Source organism: Xenopus tropicalis, chromosome 7 (genome assembly GCF_000004195.4).
Source record: "Xenopus tropicalis strain Nigerian chromosome 7, UCB_Xtro_10.0, whole genome shotgun sequence".
Classification (NCBI taxonomy): Eukaryota; Metazoa; Chordata; class Amphibia; order Anura; family Pipidae; genus Xenopus; species Xenopus tropicalis.
The window spans coordinates 28,732,635-28,754,020 of record NC_030683.2 but is presented as its reverse complement, the minus strand read 5'-3'; the positions used below and the strand labels follow the sequence as shown (position 1 = coordinate 28,754,020).

General features: G+C 41.0%; 2 protein-coding genes across 11 annotated transcripts in view; one reads left to right on the top strand and one right to left on the bottom strand.

Annotated features, from left to right (window-relative positions):
• Positions 1-3,982, top strand: part of cnnm2 (cyclin and CBS domain divalent metal cation transport mediator 2) — a 95,211-nt gene extending 91,229 nt beyond the window's left edge. For 2 of the 5 annotated variants that reach the window (XM_031904824.1, XM_012966083.3), the window contains 2 exons: positions 352-533; positions 1,574-3,982. In XM_031904824.1, the coding sequence (XP_031760684.1) occupies positions 352-533; positions 1,574-1,783 (392 nt within the window). In that variant the 3' untranslated portion in view covers positions 1,784-3,982. 5 annotated transcript variants of the gene reach the window in all.
• A 14,027-nt stretch (positions 3,983-18,009) lies between these two features.
• nt5c2 (5'-nucleotidase, cytosolic II) overlaps positions 18,010-21,386 on the bottom strand; it is a 53,879-nt gene continuing 50,502 nt past the window's right edge. For 5 of the 6 annotated variants that reach the window (XM_012966542.3, XM_012966541.2, XM_012966540.2 and 2 more), the window contains one exon: positions 18,010-20,827. In XM_012966542.3, coding sequence (XP_012821996.1) covers positions 20,570-20,827 — 258 coding nt within the window. In that variant the 3' untranslated portion in view covers positions 18,010-20,569. 6 annotated transcript variants of the gene reach the window in all.

Sequence of the window (21,386 nt, the reverse complement as noted above, 5' to 3'; positions counted from 1 at the left end):
GTAGAGACCCCCCCCCCCCCCCACAAAGATACACTGCAATGTTCTCAAGCTTCATAAATTCCATCACAAATTGTATATTCGCCCAGTGTGTCCTGACGTTTAACAGTCGAATAAAACTGAATGTAATGCAACATAGAACAAGTAAACTTTGGGGGCCAGTTACAGTATAGTTACATTCCCAAGCAGGGATGATTTTGATAAATAATCAAAAAAGTGAATATGGATGTGCTTTTCTTAAATCAGCCCCTTGGCTCTTTCTGTATGCTCTGTCCTACCCCATTACAATTTATTAGGGTTTCCTTTTTGTTTTGTGTTAATTTTACATTTTTTTAATTGTCTTTGTCATAGCAGAGAATAAATCTCCACCCCGTCCATGTGGATTGAACCATTCGGACTCTCTTAACAGAAGTGATAGAATTGACGCTGTGACGCCTACACTGGGAAATAGTAACAACCAGCTCAATGCTTCCTTCTTACAAGTCTATATCCCTGACTACTCTGTAAGAGCCATAACAGACATGCAGTTTGTTAAGGTATTCAACTTTTTTTTTATCCATTTTCAAATTCATAGATTAATAAAGTTCAACAAAACCACCAATCTTGGCTAGATCCGACCTTTGTTTAATTGCATGGCTATTTATTGTTATTTAAATGAATCCAAATACAGTTAGTACTGACAGTCCGCTTAATGGGTCACCATACTGTTGTGTTATTTTCTCCTATAGGGATTGTGATAATTTCCCCTTTCCCCTAGTCCTTCAATGAAGACATTACAAACACAGCATACAATTTTAGGGTGGCAACCTGGCCATCTTAAGATACCATAACCCTCCAGTTGTGTTATGATGGTTTTATAAGAGACTAGCAGGGATTATGGCCTAGTTGTCAGACTATACCTGTCTAAATTGACTAAAGATGAAATTCTCTGGGTTTAACAGGTAAAAGCCCTCAGTATAGGTATTTTGCAGTACCTAGCATAAGTCATCAGGAATCTGGAAACCACCCTAAGCAAATATGTGCTGCGGAGAATGGCAGTGTTTGTTAAAAACCATCTGCCATAAATTTCATCAAGTTGTAAAAGTATTTTTTTCTTCAATCATATCCCGAAATACAAAGTAACCAGTATCCAAGATACTTCTAAATTTCCCAGGGCCAAGTGCTTCTTAGTGCCAAAGTACCACTGCCATAGCCAATTCACAAAGCAAATGGGAAAGAAAACTTTGCCTGTCAGTCATTTTAAAAGGGCAAATCAACAAGCACTTAGGGTTAGGGATGCTCCTGATACCCCAACTCTTCACAAACAATTTGGCTCAACACTGAATCCAAACCCAATTTTGTATTAGTAAATCGAGGGCAGAGTAGTAACCAATAGCAGCCACTCTTTTGCTCTCATTCATCTAAGGGCAATGAAAGACAGAGATATATTAACCGAAGGTCAGACTCCAGAAACTTGATACTTTGGATAATAAAAAAGTATAAGAGGTTTTATTAGAGGAAATTTTTGGTAAGTCTACATATCTTCATGTTGCTGTCTCTAAGTTATGGAACCCTTTTCTGTTTGTCTGCAAATTAGATCACAAGGCAGCAGTACCAAAATGCATTAATGGCTTCACGCATGGACAAAACGCCTCAATCCTCAGACAGTGAGAACACTAAAATAGATATGACTCTTACCGAGCTACACGACGGCTTAGCAGATGAAACAGCAAATCTGTTAAACGAACAGAACTGTGTCACACACAACAAGTCCAACCACAGTATGCACAATGAAGGTCCGATTTGAGGGGGTTCAGCCCAGCTCATTGACATTCAGGACTGTCCTCACTTCATTCTCAAGCTTCCTTCCCGGATTCCTGTCTGTGCAACTGCAAACACCTTGAGTACAAGCTCATGCCGAGTGCCACCCAGCATTCTGAGACCAAAGATTCTGAGCCCAGCGGTGGCAGGAACCGAAGTACTTAAAACAGGAGCAGGAGAGAGACATCAGGAATAAAGCAAATAGTAATAAATAAAACTAGGGATTGGTGAGTGAGACCAAAAAAGATGATCATCAAACAAAATAAGATACTGTTTTACCCCCCTTATTGACTCGTGGCATGGTTTGATATCATAATTGGACCAATCACAATGCAGAAATCACTACTGCAATATTATGGTTGGTTGTCAAAAACTCAGGCCTTAAATACATGTTAGCCTGGTTCTCATAAACCCCAAAGTGACTGGCTCGATTCATCCGAAATTCTTCTGTCCATGGGAAATTTCAGCCAAAAAATGACGATATAGGTACTTTGGTGTTTAAAAATCAGATGTTATGGGGTAGTTAATGGTTTCCCTTTTTTCCATCTCACTAGGAGTCGTTTATTCTTGCATTGACAAGCGGAAACCTGTAAGAGTACGGGTTGTTGTTATTCTTCTTTAGCAGAAAATTGTTTTTGCTCTTACATGTTATGTCTTACATGTTATGTTTTTTTCTCTGGTTTATACTTTAAAAGTAGACCTCATTGGCTACCCAAGTTCATTAGGTTTTCTTCTAATTGTATTCAGCTGATATCACTGTACTCTGAGCAAACATAAGATATACATCTTATAGCTCGTTACAGTGGACTAACCCAAAGATATGTCAGTTTTAATTCATATTTTTTTCTGTTTTCCCCAGAAAAGAAAGATTTTAATGTAAATTGAACAAATGCATCAATCATTAGGATTTAGCATGAACTATCCCCTGCAGTTTTCCAGACTGAGAAAACTTATAGCAAAATTATTTTTCACCTTTTGCGATAGTAACTTAAAAATGCAGCCTATTTCCCCCTTATTCCCATAGTAACCCAGAAGTTAGCTGTCAGTGCCTTATGATTAGGTGGTGAATACTCCCTTATGTAAAGCTGGGACGTAGAGAATGATCAAGATTGTTGTTTGTCTTTATTGTTCAACTGTAAACAATTATCTTACAAGCGTAAAATGAACACATTATATTACATTGTGCAATTGTCCCACTGATCACCGTCATTGTATAACACTAAACTAAAATATTTCTTCAAATCCTCAACCACAAGGTGTGCGATACAGCTAGAAGTCCCAATGGAATGGCTATTCCATACCTGGGTATGTTTGGTATAATCTGTTACCATGTTGTGTTAATGACCCAGTAGTTTTGGTTTAGTTCTGTGTATTTAGTACCCGCAATATCAATGCAATTTCAGGAAAAAAAAAGTATTTGAATCCCCATTGTTTCTTCTCTGTGCAAGTCTTTTCAATGGTTTAATCCAACCGATAAACAGAAAGGTGTTCTGTGTTCAACAAAAGATTTGTAATATTTTTCTAGAATAAGCTGTATTTTATGTACTTCAATTATATTTTCATGTTGATTAGAATGCTGCTATATTAGCTGGTCTTAATGACGCTGGTGCCCCTCCAGAGCATAGAAATTATGTGCAGTTACCGGGATACAGATCTCACTCATATACAGGGGAAGAAAAATTAGACAACAAAATTATTGGGAAATACATTTGAGAAAGATCTCCTGCCCTGTAACAGAGCTATTGCATGGTGTGAGATTTCTTTTTCGGAGTTTCTACTAACAAAGTGGTGCCCTCTCCTAGGACTGTGGTAGAATGTTTCCAGTTGTTACACTATGGTGTAGATGAGGTAGCAAGTGATCGTATGGAGATACTACAGGCCCACTAGAAAACACTGGACCATAGGCCCACACTCTAAACTTGTATTCCTCCTCTCCTCCCTCAACCTCTTTATTAATCTATTCCTAGACTCTTTACTTCGCATACTGTACTTTAGCCTTCCTTCTATTAAACCTCTATTGGACCCACCAGACGTTTCCATGGTATCCCTGTGGGCCAGTCCAACAGTGGCAAGTGATATTGTTCCCTCCTATACGTTCACAATATTAAATTCTAAGTGTTCTGTATGTTAAATGCTCACACTTATCCTTTTGTTTGTGCTAAAATAAGTGGAAATCAGGGACTAGGGAATTAGGGGTTTGGACAGAAGAAAGACGCCTACTGAAACTCCTACTGTGCCATTCTCTGGGACTTTAATATCTTTATGCAAAGAGCTTCTTTTTTTGGTTCCTTAGTGTTGTATCTTCCATACTATCTGGAAATGATCAGTTGAATAGTCATTACTATTTCTCCTGTGTACAAAACAACAAGTTGGAGTTTCTAAAAATAACATTGAAATTTCAGTACAATTTTGGTTTTCCTGATCACATTTCTAAATCCAAACCATTAGTGTCATTTTACTATAAAGCTCTAGACAATTGATTGCAATCTTCTTTCTTTCTTCTTTTTTTTTTTTTTTTAAAGAATATATTGAATTTTCGTCAAATTTGAACGTGCAGAAAAGTAGGGTTTGAGTTAATTTTGGGTGATTTTGAGTCATTTGTGGTGGATTTGGTCTTTGGCTGAATCTAAAAATAATGGATTTGGTGCATCCTTAGAAATAACAGTAAGGCATATTCAGTAGTTGCAAGAAGAAGAAGTGATAATAACACTATTACGCTTACATGCTAGAAGCCATGTTGTTTTCCTGTAGCCTGAGGTACCTGAGCCTTTGGTGGTGCAGTGGGGTCTGCTCCAATGGTGCTAGACAATCAAATTAGAGACAATAAGATATATATTCTTCTATGCTAATGTCTGTCCATTTTTGTGTCTAATATTGCCAAAACGTGTGTCTATGCAGCCCCTGTTGTGAAATATTAAGCTTATTAGAAGGGGCCCCATAGCCATATGACTGTATACATCAACAAACATTGCTTTTATAGGGTTCCTTGTAAAATATACAAATATACATTTTATTCTTTTTCATTTTAGAAGGTTGTGATTTAGCATTTGGGGGTTTCCCTTGTTGCTAAGTGTCCAGCTGTGTTTTGGCAACTATTTGTTTTACGCTATAGGGCTGTCCTATCCGAATCCAGGTCTTAGGTGATGTCTAGTTAGGGAAAGGTGGTTCCGTCAAAATGAAACCCTAAATACCATTTACTGGAGGCAATTTTTAAATCTCGGCCCTGTAGGGTAATGCCCCACCCCCCGGGCATTTTGAGTGCTATCATTTATTCTGGGGAAACTGCAGTGATCAAAACAATTAGCAGCTGGTCTTAACTGTATAGAAATCATATGATCACTTGGCAAGCGATTACCTTGACTGATATCTATGGTGTTCCAAGTGATTGACTCTTTTCCCTGAGAAGATTGTGGCTATGGGAAGCTTCAGGGGCTTCATTGGACCTTTGGAGTAGACTGAGAACTTTCATATTGGGCACTGACGCACTTCTGTGATGATGCCAAGTGGTAGTTTTAGGAAGAAGATAAAATACCTCTATTTTTTCACAAAAGTATTTTTCATACTGAACAAAAGCTATTTTTCTCCTGTTTGGCACTTTCTTTTGTTTATTTCCTTATTATGAAAGCCATGGTTTGATGCAGCTGGTAGCTTGTCTGTGATGGGCTGCATACGCTCAGAGCCGTAACAGTAGGGGGCAGTGTGCTGGGGGGCCATGGCGTCCATGGTAGGGATGCACCAAGTCCTGGATTTGTTTCAGGATTTGGGCCAAATTCAGCCTTTTTTTTTTGAAGGATCTGGTTTCGGACAAATCCACGGCACGGAACCGAAACTGAATCCTAATTAGCGTAAATGAGTATATGCATATTAGCATTCGGAAGGGTTAAAAGGGAGGGGGACACAAGTATGCTTATTAGTATTCAGTTTGGGATTCGGCAGAATCCGTCAGGGTGGGGGTTCAGCCGGACCCAAAAAAGTAGGTTTGGTGCATCCCTAGCCCACGGCCCAGTGGCTTCTTCACTGTATTTATATTATATTTGGGAAAAGGTTCATCTTCCTGTAGATTTGTAAACCCCAAAACGATTCACTGTGTTTAGAAGAATCTAAATGTTGATTGGGCGCAGTAAGCCTCGTCCTTACACGAAATGACATGAACTGAACATAATATCTTTTGCCTATTAAATATATTTGCCCTTTAAATAGGTGAAGTGCTCTGCAGAGATGTCTGGTAACAAGAAGGTGATTCCAGTTCAATGTGATTGATGCCTTATAGATATATACAGTATATATTTTAATATCCGTTTTAATTTAATATTTTGAATACTAAGATGAGGATTTTTGTGGTGGTTTTGACTGTGGCACCGCCATTATTATACTTTCCCCTCAGTATGTCCAGAATCAGAGTCTGGGCACAAAAATATACCAAAATATATACCATAAAATGTTTCTTGTTTCCACACACTCTATATTTGAATAGAAATGATAGAAATATGTGTTGAACATGGGGCCCCATGTTGTGCTTGAATGCAGTGGGTTAGACTGAAGAACAAAACTCTGTTAGGAAGGGACCTCTTGTGGGTAAAAGGGTGACATTTTTGTTTGAGACCAATAGTAGCCTCTGTTGGAGAATTGCAATTATAATGTATATATAGCAGATCTCTTGTTTTGGGGGGGCGGGGTTTAAGCCTCTTAAATCTTATTTATTCCTTTGTCAGCCCCCCTAAAGCCAGAGACCCCAGCATCAATTTCCTGCTCCAGCCGCCCAAGCTCCAACCATCCATGAACCTGAGATCATTTGTCCTGCGCCCCATTGCATGGCATTGATTTTCTTCTAATGACTTTAGGGCAGTACTTTTGATCCAGTAAATAAATATATATATTACACAAAAAGCCATGAATATTCTGTATATCGTACCCTTATAAATGGTGCTTAGTGATGTCATCAGTTATAATCGGAGTTCCATCACCTGTATAAAAGCACTTGGCCTTGGAACTCATCGGTGATTTATGGGGGCACTTTACTCACTATATATATATATATATATATATATATATATATATATATATAGTGACCAAACTGTTGAATTCCACATTCTTTTTGGATCTGATCTGTTGGGTGAGGCTACCATATATATTAAGTGAAAGAGCTTGCACTCTAACCAGTTCAAGGGTACACGGCCAATTATATGCTTAGCAAAGGTCCAGCATTCCAGTCTGTGTTCCAGTGGGGTTTATTTTATCATGCTGAAAAAAACTGTCCTTTTTAACACACTCCCAATAGAGGGGAGATTGGCCCTGGTGCCTCCCATGGGACTTAAGAATATGTGTTATTAGTTTGTCAGCATTTCGGTCCTTCTAAGATTAACTTTCTGGGATGTCTTGAGAAAGGTCTTTCTCTTAGCAGGAGCTTTGCTATTAATGAGATGCCTGAGGGGACATTATAGACCAATTGCTCCTCTGGTAGATGGTAAGGTGACATATACTAAATATAACATTTGATATTAACATAACAATGCATTGGTGATATCCTTAATAAAGCAGTGACTTTAGTAAAGCTATTCCTCCAACAGAGAGTGCAGTTATTTAGTTAAATACTATTGGAAGAAAGGCACCCCCTTGCATGTTGCTATTTAGCAATGATACTAGAGTGTTACATGTACTAGTCATGCCCCTATATTACATGCCACTTTATGGATTTGCATGCCAGATGTCTAGATTCTAATAACCGCAGATGAATTATATTTTATATAATATCATTTCATGGTTTTAAGGATATAAGTTCATTCTTAAGAAGACTTTACATTTTAATTTTATGTCATCCCCATCCCCCATGTGACTCTTTGTTACTATAACTGCAGCCAATCTCAAAGTAACAATCTCTGTGGGATCCAGTGTTGTTGCAGCGCTTTAGTTATGGGTCCCACAGAAAATTTTCCATATGGTCATGGGTGATGGATCTGCCAAAACCTGATAGTATTGGCTCCAAAATGTCAAGCTTTTCTTCTCCTTGGCTTCTACCAAGGCTGCCTCTTCAGTTTGGCAAGAGTCCTTCCTCTCTGTAAGGGCTCTGGCACACGGGGGAGATTAGTCGCCCGCGACAAAACTCCCTGTTCGCGGGCGACTAATCTCCCCTAGTTGCCATGACCCGCCATCCCGCCGGCAAACATGTAAGTCGCCGGCGGGATGGCACACGCGGTGGCGCGATTTCCCGAAATCGCCGAAAAAGACTTGCGAGTCTTTTTGTTTTAATGTTCTGGGTGGATCAGAGCTCATTCACAAACAGTTATTTTATGATAAACCTTGCCCGTGTTGGGTCCTCATTAGATATTGGAATCTGCTGAGGGTTTAACCTAGGGAGAAAGACTACAGGGGTTTGAGCAGTCGCTATGTCTGGGCTGCTGGGAGTTTTTGTAGTTCTTTCTGGCTATTAACTGTCCGTTTATCAAGGCATATAGTAAGTGCCCTTGGAAGGCAAAGTGAGTGCCTGAGTCGGGGTTAGTAGCTGCCATAGGCCACTAAGTGCCCCTGTAGGTGTGGCGCTGCCTCAATGGGCAGCCAATTGGATCAGCTCACACACATTTTTTTTCTTACCATTTCCATTTTTGGGAGGACTTAGGGTTTCATTTTCTAGGTTTAAAAACATTATATTCTATACACTCGGTGTCTTTATTTTCTGAGATTTCTTCTGACCTGTTAGTGGATAAGTTTTCCAATTCTCAGCCTCATCTCTCCCCCTTCCCACTATTTGTGCATATTATTACCTTCAGGGATGGCATATGTATATATTGTGTAATTAAATTATAGCTAAATTCATTTGGGGACATCACACAATGTAACTGGGGGTGCCTTGGGAATTCTGATTATTGAATTATATATATATTATGAAAAAAAAACCCTAACACTAGAGGTGCTGTTGTGCTTTCTAGTAGCGAGCCAATTACAGTGCGGGATATATATATAGAGTAATGCATATTTGTTGACTGATTGGTGGATTGGTGCTATAAGATGAGGTTTTCAAGGGACACACCAGAACCTTGAATTCTTCCGTTACTGCTGGGCAGCACCATATCTTACCATTCCAGTCTTGCAATAGAAAACTCCATTTTATTTCAAATGACCTCTAACTATCCATTTGCTCTGTTATAGGGGCAAAATACACCTACACCTTTGTGTAGCATGATTGCAATATGTAGGAATTGTGTTAGCGACTCTCTGCCTGTTCTTTTTTCATTTAAAAATCCAGATTTTCTTTTTGCCTGGATCAACAGATTGTATCGGATTTGTATCCATACTACTTTCCCCTGTAATGAGAAGTGTTGGTTTAATGACCCCTGTATAAACAAGCCCCCATCTTTTCCCAGCTGCATCCTGTGTCTCAGGTTTACAGCTACGGGGGAGTTTGCTTTGAAGAAGTAACAAAAAAATACATATCTCTTAATTAAAGCAACAGTCCAAGAGTTGAAGCTCAAGCTCTGCTTGTTGACCATGAGGGAAATACCGACCATTTAGTCATTTTCTTAAGTCTTAAGATTTGGTTTTGTTCCTTCATTCACCTATTGAAGTTCTGTTTTTTTTTTTTTAAGTATTGACATTTTTGGTACCAGAAAGTTCTCACTTGATAGCAACCTCTTTGGCATCCAAAGGCTAACCGTGGATTCTGAAATGCTAATCTCCATGTCTGTGAAGACCACAAACACCCAACAGATACTGTAGGTACTTCCTCTGCTAGGCAGTCATGTCCGACGGTGCAGAAACGCTCTGTCCGCCTCAGAGAGAATTATATGTAGCAGGTTTTTTTCCCCTAATTTTGAGACTTTTGCACAGAAATCTGTTTGTTGAAGTAATGTATCCAGCACCACTGTGAATGATTCCATACACTCCTGCTTTGTTTCCTTCCTTCCAACCAATGGTAAGGAATCCTCCCAACCAATTCTGGGCCTTACCTGTTGGATAACTATGGGCATTGCCAAAGTATTTCACTGTTCTACACGACATTCCTGGTCACTACTAAGCGTCTGAGCAGCACTCCGACCATGATAATGAAGAACGATTGGTGAATTCCTTAATGGTCCATTCTGAGACTGAAAGTACCAGTGTGACTACTGACTCCTCCCCCAGCGTTCCACACTACTCCTTGTCCTAACGCTTCACCATAAACGTTTGTTACGCCAAAGTAACCGTGGAAAGCTGGACAAACCAAGTACATTATGTGTAGCAGGAGCTCATTTTATTATGCAAAGGTCGAAATAACCTTTTTTGTTTTGTTTTTGTTTTGCTTCTGATGAAACTATTGTAATACGGTGTGGAATGATGAAGGCGTGTCATTTTAATAAAGGCATCTTTGTATTTTCATTCCTTATCATGAAAATGTAATTTCCGACTGTTTTTGTTGATTTTTGTTTGTTTTTAAATGACTGAATTCAAAGCATCTGTGTGTGTTCCTTTCTAACAGGATTGAAGGAAATTGGCACCACTCTGTGATTAACCAGAACTTGCAGAGCCGTAAGGGTTGCGGCAGAGCTTTCTTTATTGGGGTGCAGAGAGGGGTGCTCTCATAGCATTTGTAGGTGGCAGGGATATCAAATCTGGCTAAAAGTGCAGCTTACTATAGGATACAACTCCAACCATAAGCAGAACTAGGGGTGGGCAGCACAGGAGGCATAACAGGGGGTTGGCCCCCCACTTGCTGCTGGCAAGGGAAAGTAGGTTTGGTATTGGCAAGTCACAGCAGGTGGGTAAGTTGGGCTGAAGTTGGTGATGGTGTTTAACAAAGAGGGAGTTGGACTGAAGTCAGTGGAAGCAGTAGCCGGGTAGGTGGACTTGGGCTCCATTACCCCTAGGTCCAGCTCTGCACAGCTGTATGGTAAGCAGAAAGCTGATTGGGCACTTTCATCCTAAATAATGGGGACCATCACTTCTAAATAGCTGAGAGCAGGCACCATGCCCTGAGCTGCTATGTTTTGATTGCAGTACTTAATTACACACTGAAGGCAATTACATTTAATGTGGTGTGTTCTGGAAGTTTTACACAGTTTATATGATCAATGTATCTGTAGAGCCCTGTTTGGTGATCGGGTTTCCCCTTTATAAATTAACTTTACTAGGTAACCGGACCTGTATTTTCATTATTTCCATACAAAATTCATTCAACATACTCTCCAATTGTGTATAAAAAAACATCACAAGTGAAATAAAGGAAAATTTCCTACCCATCTTCCATAGTTTCTTAGGTGGCTCAATAAATCTGCAACATCAAATGATAACCTCCATAGGCTGCCAAGGGAATACAGAACAAAAATCTAGTGGGATATGGTGGGGGGTAAAGTGCCACCAGTATTTGTCCTAAATGAAAACAAATTCCTTTCACTCCTTATTTTGTCCTGCTGGGAGGCAGCTGTAGTTGATAGATACTTTGCCTTCGTTTGACTTTCTTTCAATATAAAACTTAATTTGGAATATTTCTGCTGAAATTGTTCTCTGCCTCCTGACATCACAGCTGTGGCACAAAGCAGCACTTGGCAGAACGTAGTCCAACTTCCAGGCTGTCCCTTCTGTTACAGTAGCCGCACCTTTCCTTATTGGAGCCAACACAATATTTAAGGTGGTGGTAAAAGCAACACTGTGTCTCTGTAAGGACCCTGGGCTCCATAATCTTGCTGACGGGTGATGCAGGGCTTATAGACTAGGGCAAATCCATTGGGCTTTGGAATGTCCTAGTCCTCCCTAGTGAACAGCAGACAACAGGGTTTGGGTGGGAGGTCATTTGCTGTGTGGGTGAAGGAGCAATTGCACCATTGTGCACCTACCCCCAACCATGGCATACAGTTTGGCCTGGTGAGTAGGGACCCTAAGACATGAAGAAACAAAAACAAAACATCAAAATACTTATTGTAGGTGCAATCTATACCTTAATAGCGAAGGAACTCTTCTATGTATGTTAAAAACACTATGCAAGTATTTCTTGAAAATAGGGTTACCGCCTTGTTTTGTTTGTAACACTGGGTGCTGGCTGTGACTTAATTTGGGGGAAGGTCTATGTCATAAGGGTTGGGGGGAATGTCTAATGGAGCTGGGGAATAGGGCAGAGGTGGTCCTGTGATCGGCGGCAGAGAAGGAGATCAAAGGAAGGGATTTATAGAGTATTACGGGATTTATTATAGAGTATTACAGTATTTACCAATAATGTACTAGCCAGTACCGGTGCCGGCCCTAGCTGGTGATATCCTGGCTAGGTCGGTTAAATACCAGATAGGTTGGTAACTCTACTTGAAACCAGAACTCTCTGAGGAGACAACTCCAGCCATAATGTAGCAATATTGGACCATTTGCTTAACCTGGGAATGCACTGAAGGGAAAGTATCATGAAACATAGAGTAGGTTTGCCCAATTTAGTACCAATTTGGCACCAATTTGGCCAGTGAGCAGAGGTTTGGTTCCAAAGTGCTACTTGCAGGATTTTATTGTTGCATTTTATCTTTAGGAACTCTAATTCCTCTTTATGGGATTCTTTCACATCCAATATCCTGGGGAATACACATAATTTCTTTAAAAGGGAAAGGAAACCCTGCTAAACCGCACTTACTGAGTTGTTACTTGACTACAAACCCCAGATTACTTCATATATGTCAAGGTTTAAGTTCATCAAAATGAGGGTTGTATTCTTGGGTTGCACCAAAACCAATATTTTTTTCTATTGCTACAAATCCCAAACCAAATCCAACCCCTAATCAATTTAACCCGGCACTTGGATTAGGCCAAACCCTGCCACAAAAGGCTCAGTCTGGGCAGAATGTTGAACCCTGGGATGCATTAAAATGGAAAATAACCTCCCAGTAAGAATCCCAGCTGATCTGTGTAAATCTGACTCCATATTCTTTGTTCTTCATTAGGAGTTGGAAGCATTAGGCCTTGTACTCACTCGTTTCTTTCTTCTTCTTTCCAATTATGGGGTGCTCCCGTGCAGTAGAACCCGCCGCAGGGAAGGGCAGGAAGACGCGCTTTCGAGTACCAGCCCTTAGACACAGTTTTCCTGGGCTCCCCTTTATCCCCATGTTTGGTTATGGGGCAATATAATAAATCTATAATCACCCAATAATGTCTGTAGGTAAGAAGACAGCAAGATGACTGACATAGTGCTGTTAATCGTCGTTCTCATTGGTCAATGCTCTTGCACAACTTCTATAAAATAAAAACAAGGGGGCACAGAGGGACAGCTTTATGGTTTGGTTTAGTTCCCCTTTAAAAGGAATTGAAGCTGTTTCCAGGAAACACATTGGCCAGACCCTGTGTTGGAATGTATGGGATAAGTAGGCGCCCCCTATTGGCACATTAGGCACTGTCACATGACATGATACTATGGGGGGAACGGACAGTATTCCTTGCAGTGAATGGATCATCAGAACCATTTTGTCACTGGGGGTTCTGGGCACGGTATTGGACCCTTTGTGTTCTGTAAGATATTGTTGCCCCAGACCCACAGCCTTCTGCCTGATAGTGGGCGGATTGTTATGCAAATGAAGGTTCTAACTATTCAAATGATGTTGTAGATTTGCAATTTCTTTATTTATTTTGTATCATTTTGTTTATAAATATATTGTGATTTTTCCATTTTCATTGTGCTTTTTTTTTAAATGTTATTCTCATTATATAAATAATCATCGCTATCGGTTTGGTGTTTCTCTTTATTTCACCCGATTCCCCCCTACTGGCTGCCGTCCTGCTTATATTATTACTCATAATGGAACTCAGAGCCCCATTGGCTTCTGCAACCAAGAACCCTCCCCCTTAGTACCATGTGATCACTGTTCCCCCACACAAATGTTAGAGATGAGTTCATTATTATTAGATATCCCCAAGTCCAATAGAGTCATTCCTAGTAGGCTCTTGAACTGCCTGACTGCCTGAAATAAAAAGTTGACATTTAGCATATTTACAAACCTACTAGCTGTTTCTGGCTTAGCCGCCCCATTACTCCAGTCAATGTCCGGATAATTAAAGTTAGTTGTGGGTATGGGGTCATGGGGATCCATGTACATTTACTCAGGGTGCCCATCCGAGTGCTTTGAAGGTTACATTAATGTTACTATAGTGAGTGGTTTAAGTATATTAGTAGTTTTATACTGCTACTCAGGCTTCAGCTCAACTGCTTTTTAAAGGCCAAGAGAGCCAGGAACCCTATAGCTGTCTGTGCACTTTCACAGTTCCGGACTGGCCAGCAGGGACTCTGGGACTTTCCCTGTCAGTGCTTTTCCCTGGTGGGTTGCCCTTTCTGGATCCCAGGGCATTAACTCATTATTACCTATTCCAGATTCTACTTGTGTTGTAACTTATTCCCAGCAGTGAGAAGGATAGGATAGACTGGGATTAGGCGTCTGTGATGGGGTCGAAGAAATAACAGAATCCAAATGTAATGCCACAGACAAGCAGGAGAATCCAGGGAGACTGTTCATTCTATATACTATACTATATACTATAGGGCAGAGAGAACTTGCACAGTGTAAATGGGAGAGCAAGAGCTATGAGATTCCCCAACCAACTATATAATCTGGGCCGTAACCAGCACGACATAGAGAGGTTTGGCCTGCTCACTGTCTGTCTGTGCTATCCTCTGCAGTCTGTCTGTGTGTATCCAACGCATTGCTCTGAGCTCTCACATTTGGGGAAAAATGGGGGGATACTGGGGGTTTTGTCAGAAAGAGGGAAAGGTTCCAGGGCTCCAGTTGGTGGGCTCTTGTGTCCCAGTCCAACACTGCACTTTCTGTATTCAGTTAACCCTAGTGCTGCTGACTCCATTAGTTCACTATTAGACAACAAATGTTAATGTCAGAGAACGCTAAAAATGGAAAATTACTGTAAATTGCCAAATTAAATCCCCTTTAATAACCATAACACAGCTGAAAGCATAAAACCACTATTAATATGGTAGGGGTCGGGGGGGGGGGAGTATATAATACCATAAAGAAGCATGAAGTACAGGGAACATCGGGGCATTAAGGGACGTGAATGCAAAATTCTTTATTATGCTCCTCTGAGCACTTTTGCCATTTACATACATTTCTTACCCCTCAGTTTTCAATATATTCATAGTTTAAGCTGCTGCTATAATGAATTTGAGATAACACTGCCACCTGCTGGTCATTTCAGGCGACTGGCTACAATCACCTTCAAATTTATGAGAACGGGAACATTTAAGTAAATTGTTTTGCTTAGAAAGTGCATTTAAAGGGGAACTCTACCCAAACACTTTTTAAAAGCTTAAGTTGCAAATTTGCAATATACAAGTTATAAATATGCATTATGAGACTTAAATAAAATGTAGTCGACTGTCCTCAGCCTGCCTTCTCCAAATCCCACAATTCCCTGCACACGTGATGTCAATAAGGAAAGGAACATCACAGTGCAATGCATTGTGGGTTATGTAGTTCCTGCATGCCGTCTGTAAGCTGTGGAGAAGTTGTTACAATGTTTTAGTCCCTCCTCCCCTGCCAGGATTTCAAATGATGCAGAAAGAGAAGACTTGTTTTGCAGCTGGATTTCAGCATATAAAAATAGTATTTACAGATTGCAGTGATAGGTATATAGGGGCATCTGTGCTGTGTGGGGCTCTCTAATAAATTTTGATTTGAAAGCTGGAGTTCCCCTGTAATGAGCAGAGTCATCAGGCCCCAATCCATGATCCGCTTTAACATTCAGAGCAATTCAGACAGTGACAGTGTTTTTGGCAATTTTGTAGGTGGTTAGTAAAGTTGTAGCAGAATGTTCCCTGCAGGTGTAGATGGCAGCTGGCTCTCTGCCCACCCCAAAGAGACAGCGAGGGGGAGGAGCTCAGGGCGCCGGGTGTCACTGCTTCATGTGCAGCAGCAACGGGAGGGAAAGATTTGTATTGGTTTTGTCCTGGTGTCACTTATTGGCCTTCGTTTGCTCATAAATGTCTATTTAAAGTGGACCTGTCACCCAGACATAACAAGCTGTATAATAAAAGTCCTTTTCAAATTAAACATGAAACCCAAATTCATTTTTATATTAACACATCCAAACTCATTATAAAGTTTTTTTAAAATCCCAGCTGTCAATCATATATTGCTTGCCCCGGCCCGCAGACAATAACTGTAGCTTTCAGTTCAGCACTTCCTAGGTGTCACTGCACATCTCACTTTTCCCCTCCCTCCTCATCATCTAATTATGTAGCCAGTGCATGGGCATGGGCATCTGGTCCCCCATTCTGGTACATAAGCAAGATTTTGGCATGATACAGTGTCCACAAAATGGTGCCTGCCTGCTTGCTTTGATTGAGTAATTCAGAGACGGAAGGAAACAAGATTTATATTATTTATATAGAGTAAGTTAAGTTTATTTTGCTCAACTAAGAATATACAAAATAATTTGGTGTTATTTCTTAGGGTGACAGGTCCCCTTTAAAGTTACCGGAGATGTAAATGCTGCCGTTGCTAAGGAGATCAGTCCCAGCATCGCTCTGTGAATATTAATGAGTATGAAAATATTTCTTTTTTTCTGTTGCTACAAAGTCAATCAACCTTTTCTTAAATGGACCCGAAGAGCTTGACTCCCCCAATTGTACATGGAGTTACTGGGCCGGCTTGAAGGGCTAAGGAGTGGCCAAATGCTGCTGGGATGCTCACTGAATGACTGGATCTGTACCCAGTTTGGCAACCAACATGGCGGGGGGGGGACAAGTCAGGATGATCTCATCACTCAGCCCCCAAGCCAACTGTCTTTTCATAATGGCGGCCTACAGTGTCCTAGTGCTCTAAGCTTCCAAACTGCAAAGCTGTGCAAAATGTTGCAGTTTTTATTGAATTTCTCAAAATCATCCAAAAAACTTGTACTTTGCCGCATCCTCTCGCCCTCTGGTTCCTAGGTACTAGGATAAAACATCATAAATACTAATACCAGGGGCCATCTGAATAGATTGATACCCAATACACACAGGCATGTAGGTGGCATGTTACTGGGCCTAAATAGTGCTGATCACTTGGCTTCTGGGCAAACAATCAATCAGTGTTTAACCCTATGCACACCTGTAGGGAAAGGATTGCATCAAAGGGCCAATAGCATTTCTAACCCACCTGTAAAATATCTGGCCAATGTCCCACTCTGTGCTTGTAGCCTGGGAACAGGAGGATGAACCAGATCTTTGGCTGCAAAACCTTCAAATAGTAGATCCTACATGCAGCAGCACTTGAAGGGTTAATGCTTATGTTACAGTAAAGGTGATGCAATAGGAAGTAGTGAAGCTGATGTAATAGTGTATGTGATGTAATAGGAAGTAGTGTAGGTGATGTAATAGGAAGTAGTGAAAGTGATGTAGTAGGAAGTAGTGTAGGTGATGTAATAGGAAGTAGTGAAAGTGATGTAGTAGGAATTAGTGTAGGTGATTTAATAGGAAGTAGTGAAAGTGATGTAGTAGGAAGTAGTTTAGGTGATGGTTTAAGAAGTAGTGAAGGTGATATAACAGGAAGTAGTGTAGGTGATGCTGTAGGAAGTAGTGAAGATGATGTAACAGGAAGTAGTGAAGGTGATGCAGTAGGAAGTAGTGTAGGTGATGTAACAGGAAGTAGTGAAGGTAATGTAACAGGAAGTAGTGAAGGTAATGTAACAGGAAGTAGTGAAGGTAATGTAACAGGAAGTAGTGAAGGTGATGTAACAGGAAGTAGTGAAGGAGATGTAACAGAAAGTAGTGAAGGAGATGTAACAGAAAGTAGTGAAGGTGATGTAACAGGAAGTAGTGAAGGTGATGTAACAGGAAGTAGTGAAGGTGATGTAACAGGAAGTAGTGAAGGTGATGTAACAGGAAGTAGTGAAGGTGATGTAACAGGAAGTAGTGAAGGTGATGTAACAGGAAGTAGTGAAGGTGATGTAACAGGAAGTAGTGAAGGTGATGTAACAGGAAGTAGTGAAGGTGATGTAACAGGAAGTAGTGTAGGTGATGTAACAGGAAGTAGTGAAGGTGATGTAACAGGAAGTAGTGAAGGTGATGTAACAGGAAGTAGTGAAGGTGATATAACAGGAAGTAGTGAAGGTGATATAACAGGAAGTAGTGTAGGTGATATAACAGGAAGTAGTGTAGGTGATATAACAGGAAGTAGTGTAGGTGATATAGCAGGAAGTAGTGTAGGTGATGTAATAGTGTAGGTTATGTCACAGTTCTTTCAAGAAAAGCACCAGACAGATGACACACAAATAACGGCGCCAATATAAAATGCAAGTCTTTACAATTTATTGGTTATACAGTATAATAGGGTGTACAAACCAGTAAAGAGAACAATCCCAAACTGGAATCTGAAAATGCAAAACAAACACTATTGTTGGCTGGCGAGTCTTAGTTGCCATTAAAATGAATCCCCCCATGCTCAATCCTAGGCTGGGAATAATGTTTGTCAGAAACATGGGGTTACCCCAGTCACATGGCTTGTAACTGCCCCAATGCTACTCACTGTGCTACTTTATATCACCTAACTGTGCTTTCCAACATGCTCTGCTACTCAAAATATGGCAGTTAGAGGGTTTAAATAAAATTATCCCCTAAAAATAAACAAGCTTCACTAGACAAAAATGTTTGGTCTCTGCATTGGCTGCACTGTGGATTCTTACAAGTGGAATATTTTCATTTTTAGTCTGAAAAAATATTTCACTGAATAAACCGGAAATACAGCACATACACGTATGTGAATGCAGAGAGAGAACATATATCCGTATGTGCGAGGGGCGGCCCAGGTGAGCAAGTTGGCCAACAGTAACACATCAGTAATAGAGTGAATGCGGCTGTGACACCTTTATGCTGATTGGTCACCAATGATCCCTCCTTCACATTAATGGTGCAGATGGAGAAAGTAGCTATGGATCCAGTCAGAACATGGAGCAGGGAACTGAGAGGAGATGTGCCTTTTCATTGAAATACTCTACCGGACTGATACCAAGTGCACTGCTGCTCCTGCTAATAACACAAATAGCCCCATACCTGGGCAGCTAAAGGATTTGTGCAGAAATCTGTGTACTTGAGGACATATAAGATTTTATGGGATGAAAACAATCCCATAATAGGCACGGTGTAAGTGTGACTGCACCATCGTCCATAACTAAGAGCATAACTTGGCTTCATGAGTCAGACATGCAGAGATATGAAATAAAAGGCAATGAGAGAGACGGCCACTGGCTCTACCAATAAGTACAGAGCAGCGCGGCTGCTACTCGCTCACATGGATATGTACCGATATCACAGCCAAAAAGCCAATTGTAAAATGCGTTTGGTGGCTATTCATGGGGAGGCCCATCCTGTAATGATGGCATCTGTTCGCGTGAGCAGGGCACAACAGATATGCGCCAACACAACTAATGGAGCCATTATCAGGCTGAAACACATACTCAGTACTATAAATGCCTACCAGGGGCGGCACCTTGGAATAAACACAACTTTGTACTATAAATGAAAACCATTCCAGTTAAAACAAAATCTAAAGAGAAAGTCAAATCAGCTCACAGCTTCTCCGGGTCCCACCAAGCACAAGGAATTCATTAAAAAATAGAAAAGAATAAAAGGAAAAAGAACACCTAGCAAATCATACAGGTAATGGAATACACTCTCATATATTCCTGATGCCATCACATGGGTTCGTTTTTTATTTGGACTTAAAAAGGCTTAAAAAAAAAAACTCTTAAAGGGGAATTATTCCATGCGCAGGGACTGCTACTGAATTAGTTCAATAAAACCTAAATCAGTGTCTGTTTGTAGAACATTTCAGTCCCCCCGTTGGGGCGTGTACCTGTCCAGTTCTGCATGGCACAGACACTTGGTAACTGCTGGCTGTACCCGGGGGCAATGGGTAAGCTCTGAGAATAAGGTGGAGGTGGTCAGTAACTTTCCAGGTTTAACCAACTGACTGTCATCATTCATCCATTCATGGAGGAGAGTCGGGCTGAGCTGCTGACAGCAATGGACAGCTGCTTTATGATTGCAGAGTAATTGTGCTTGGCTCAGCAGCTTGCACTCGGGCAATGACTGTTGGCTGAGCAAAAGAAAGCTATACGGTCGTATTTAACATTCCTTACAATCTTTTTTTTTTTTTTTTTTTTTAATATATGATTGTTTGCCTTTAAACACATCCCTATCTGTGCAATTTTCATGCACATCCCCAAGCGAAGCTGAACTCTCAGAATTTAACAGGCCATGACAACCCTGCAATAGTCGATTCTCCTGAAAAACAGCAAGTACAGGATTGGCAGAAAAGAGAATGGGAAGAAATGTTGCTAAGAGTACATGCTCAGTACATGTATGAGCGGTGTCCACCCTGCTTCGCCCCACTGGCTGCTGGGAATGGTAGTCCAATGGCAGCTTGGGTCACAGGTTGGGCATCGCTCAGAGGCATCCCTGCTTTGCCAGGGGGCTCCCTTTCTAAGTTTGGCCCTAAGAATGTAAGATGATGGCTGTTGCTAAGCTGTAATCGGAACCACCCCTTTGGGTTGATAGAAATCCGAGTCGGTTCCAGAAGAGAAAGAGAAGAATGGAAAGGGAATACTGTGCTGTGACTCTCAGAATAGAGAGCAACCGAGACACGAGTGCACTTGCACAGAAATGCACAGGGAATAGGAACAACGTGCAAATGTCTCAGCAGTTGGACGGGAATAGAAAACAGAACTGCAGGAGACGAGTTTGTGAACTTGGGAGAAACAGGCGAGAGGTTACCCAGTCAGTTACACTCCTGCTGTATCTGCACTGCAGCAAGCAATATCCTGTGGGGATACGCTATTGCTCAACCCTTTATTCTTCTTCTTCCTCCTCTTCTTCTTCTTCTTCCTCCTCCTCTTCATCATCGTCTTCATCGTGGCAGTGTGTTATTTCCTGGGGTTTCTGCGGGAAGAGGTTGGGTGGTTTAATCTCACTGATGGAGCGGGTCAGCTGGTGCCGCTTGAAGTCAGAATCCTTGAAATCCAGAGAGCACCTATTCCGAGTGGCCATTGGCGACTCTGTTTCGTGAATGTCCACGTGAGTATGTTCCACGGTGGATTCATGGGGCATCTAAAACAGGAGAAGAACAGACCACAATGTCAGAAGTCGGAAATAGAGTTTTGTTACAGAGTGAGAATGTTACATTGGCTATACACCCCCGAAACAAGTGGATCTTTGCCAGATTTGGCCACCTGTGCACCGCCCAATGACTTCTTTATGCTTATTATCTACTCCTATTATAAAGTATAAAGATAATTCATCTTAAGCGTTTTATGACCTGTACCTGTATGATCATGAAGCACTCGGCCTGCAGCCTTTCTATAATAATGGAACTCCTGAGTGCCCTATAATCTTCATAAAACTGTTATATATATAAAAAACAGTCCACACGACAGCACCACACTCCAAAATCCGCTGTGCACGGGATATCATATAAATATCAAAATAAAGCAGCCAGCACCAAGGGTCTTTGTGTTTTTGAAACACAAAGACCCTTGGTGCTGGCTGCTTTATTTTGATATACAGGTATAGGACCCGTTATCCAGAATGCTCGGGACCAAGGGTATTCCGGATAAGGGGTCTTTCCGTAATTTGGATCTTCATACCTTAAGTCTACTAAAAAATCAAT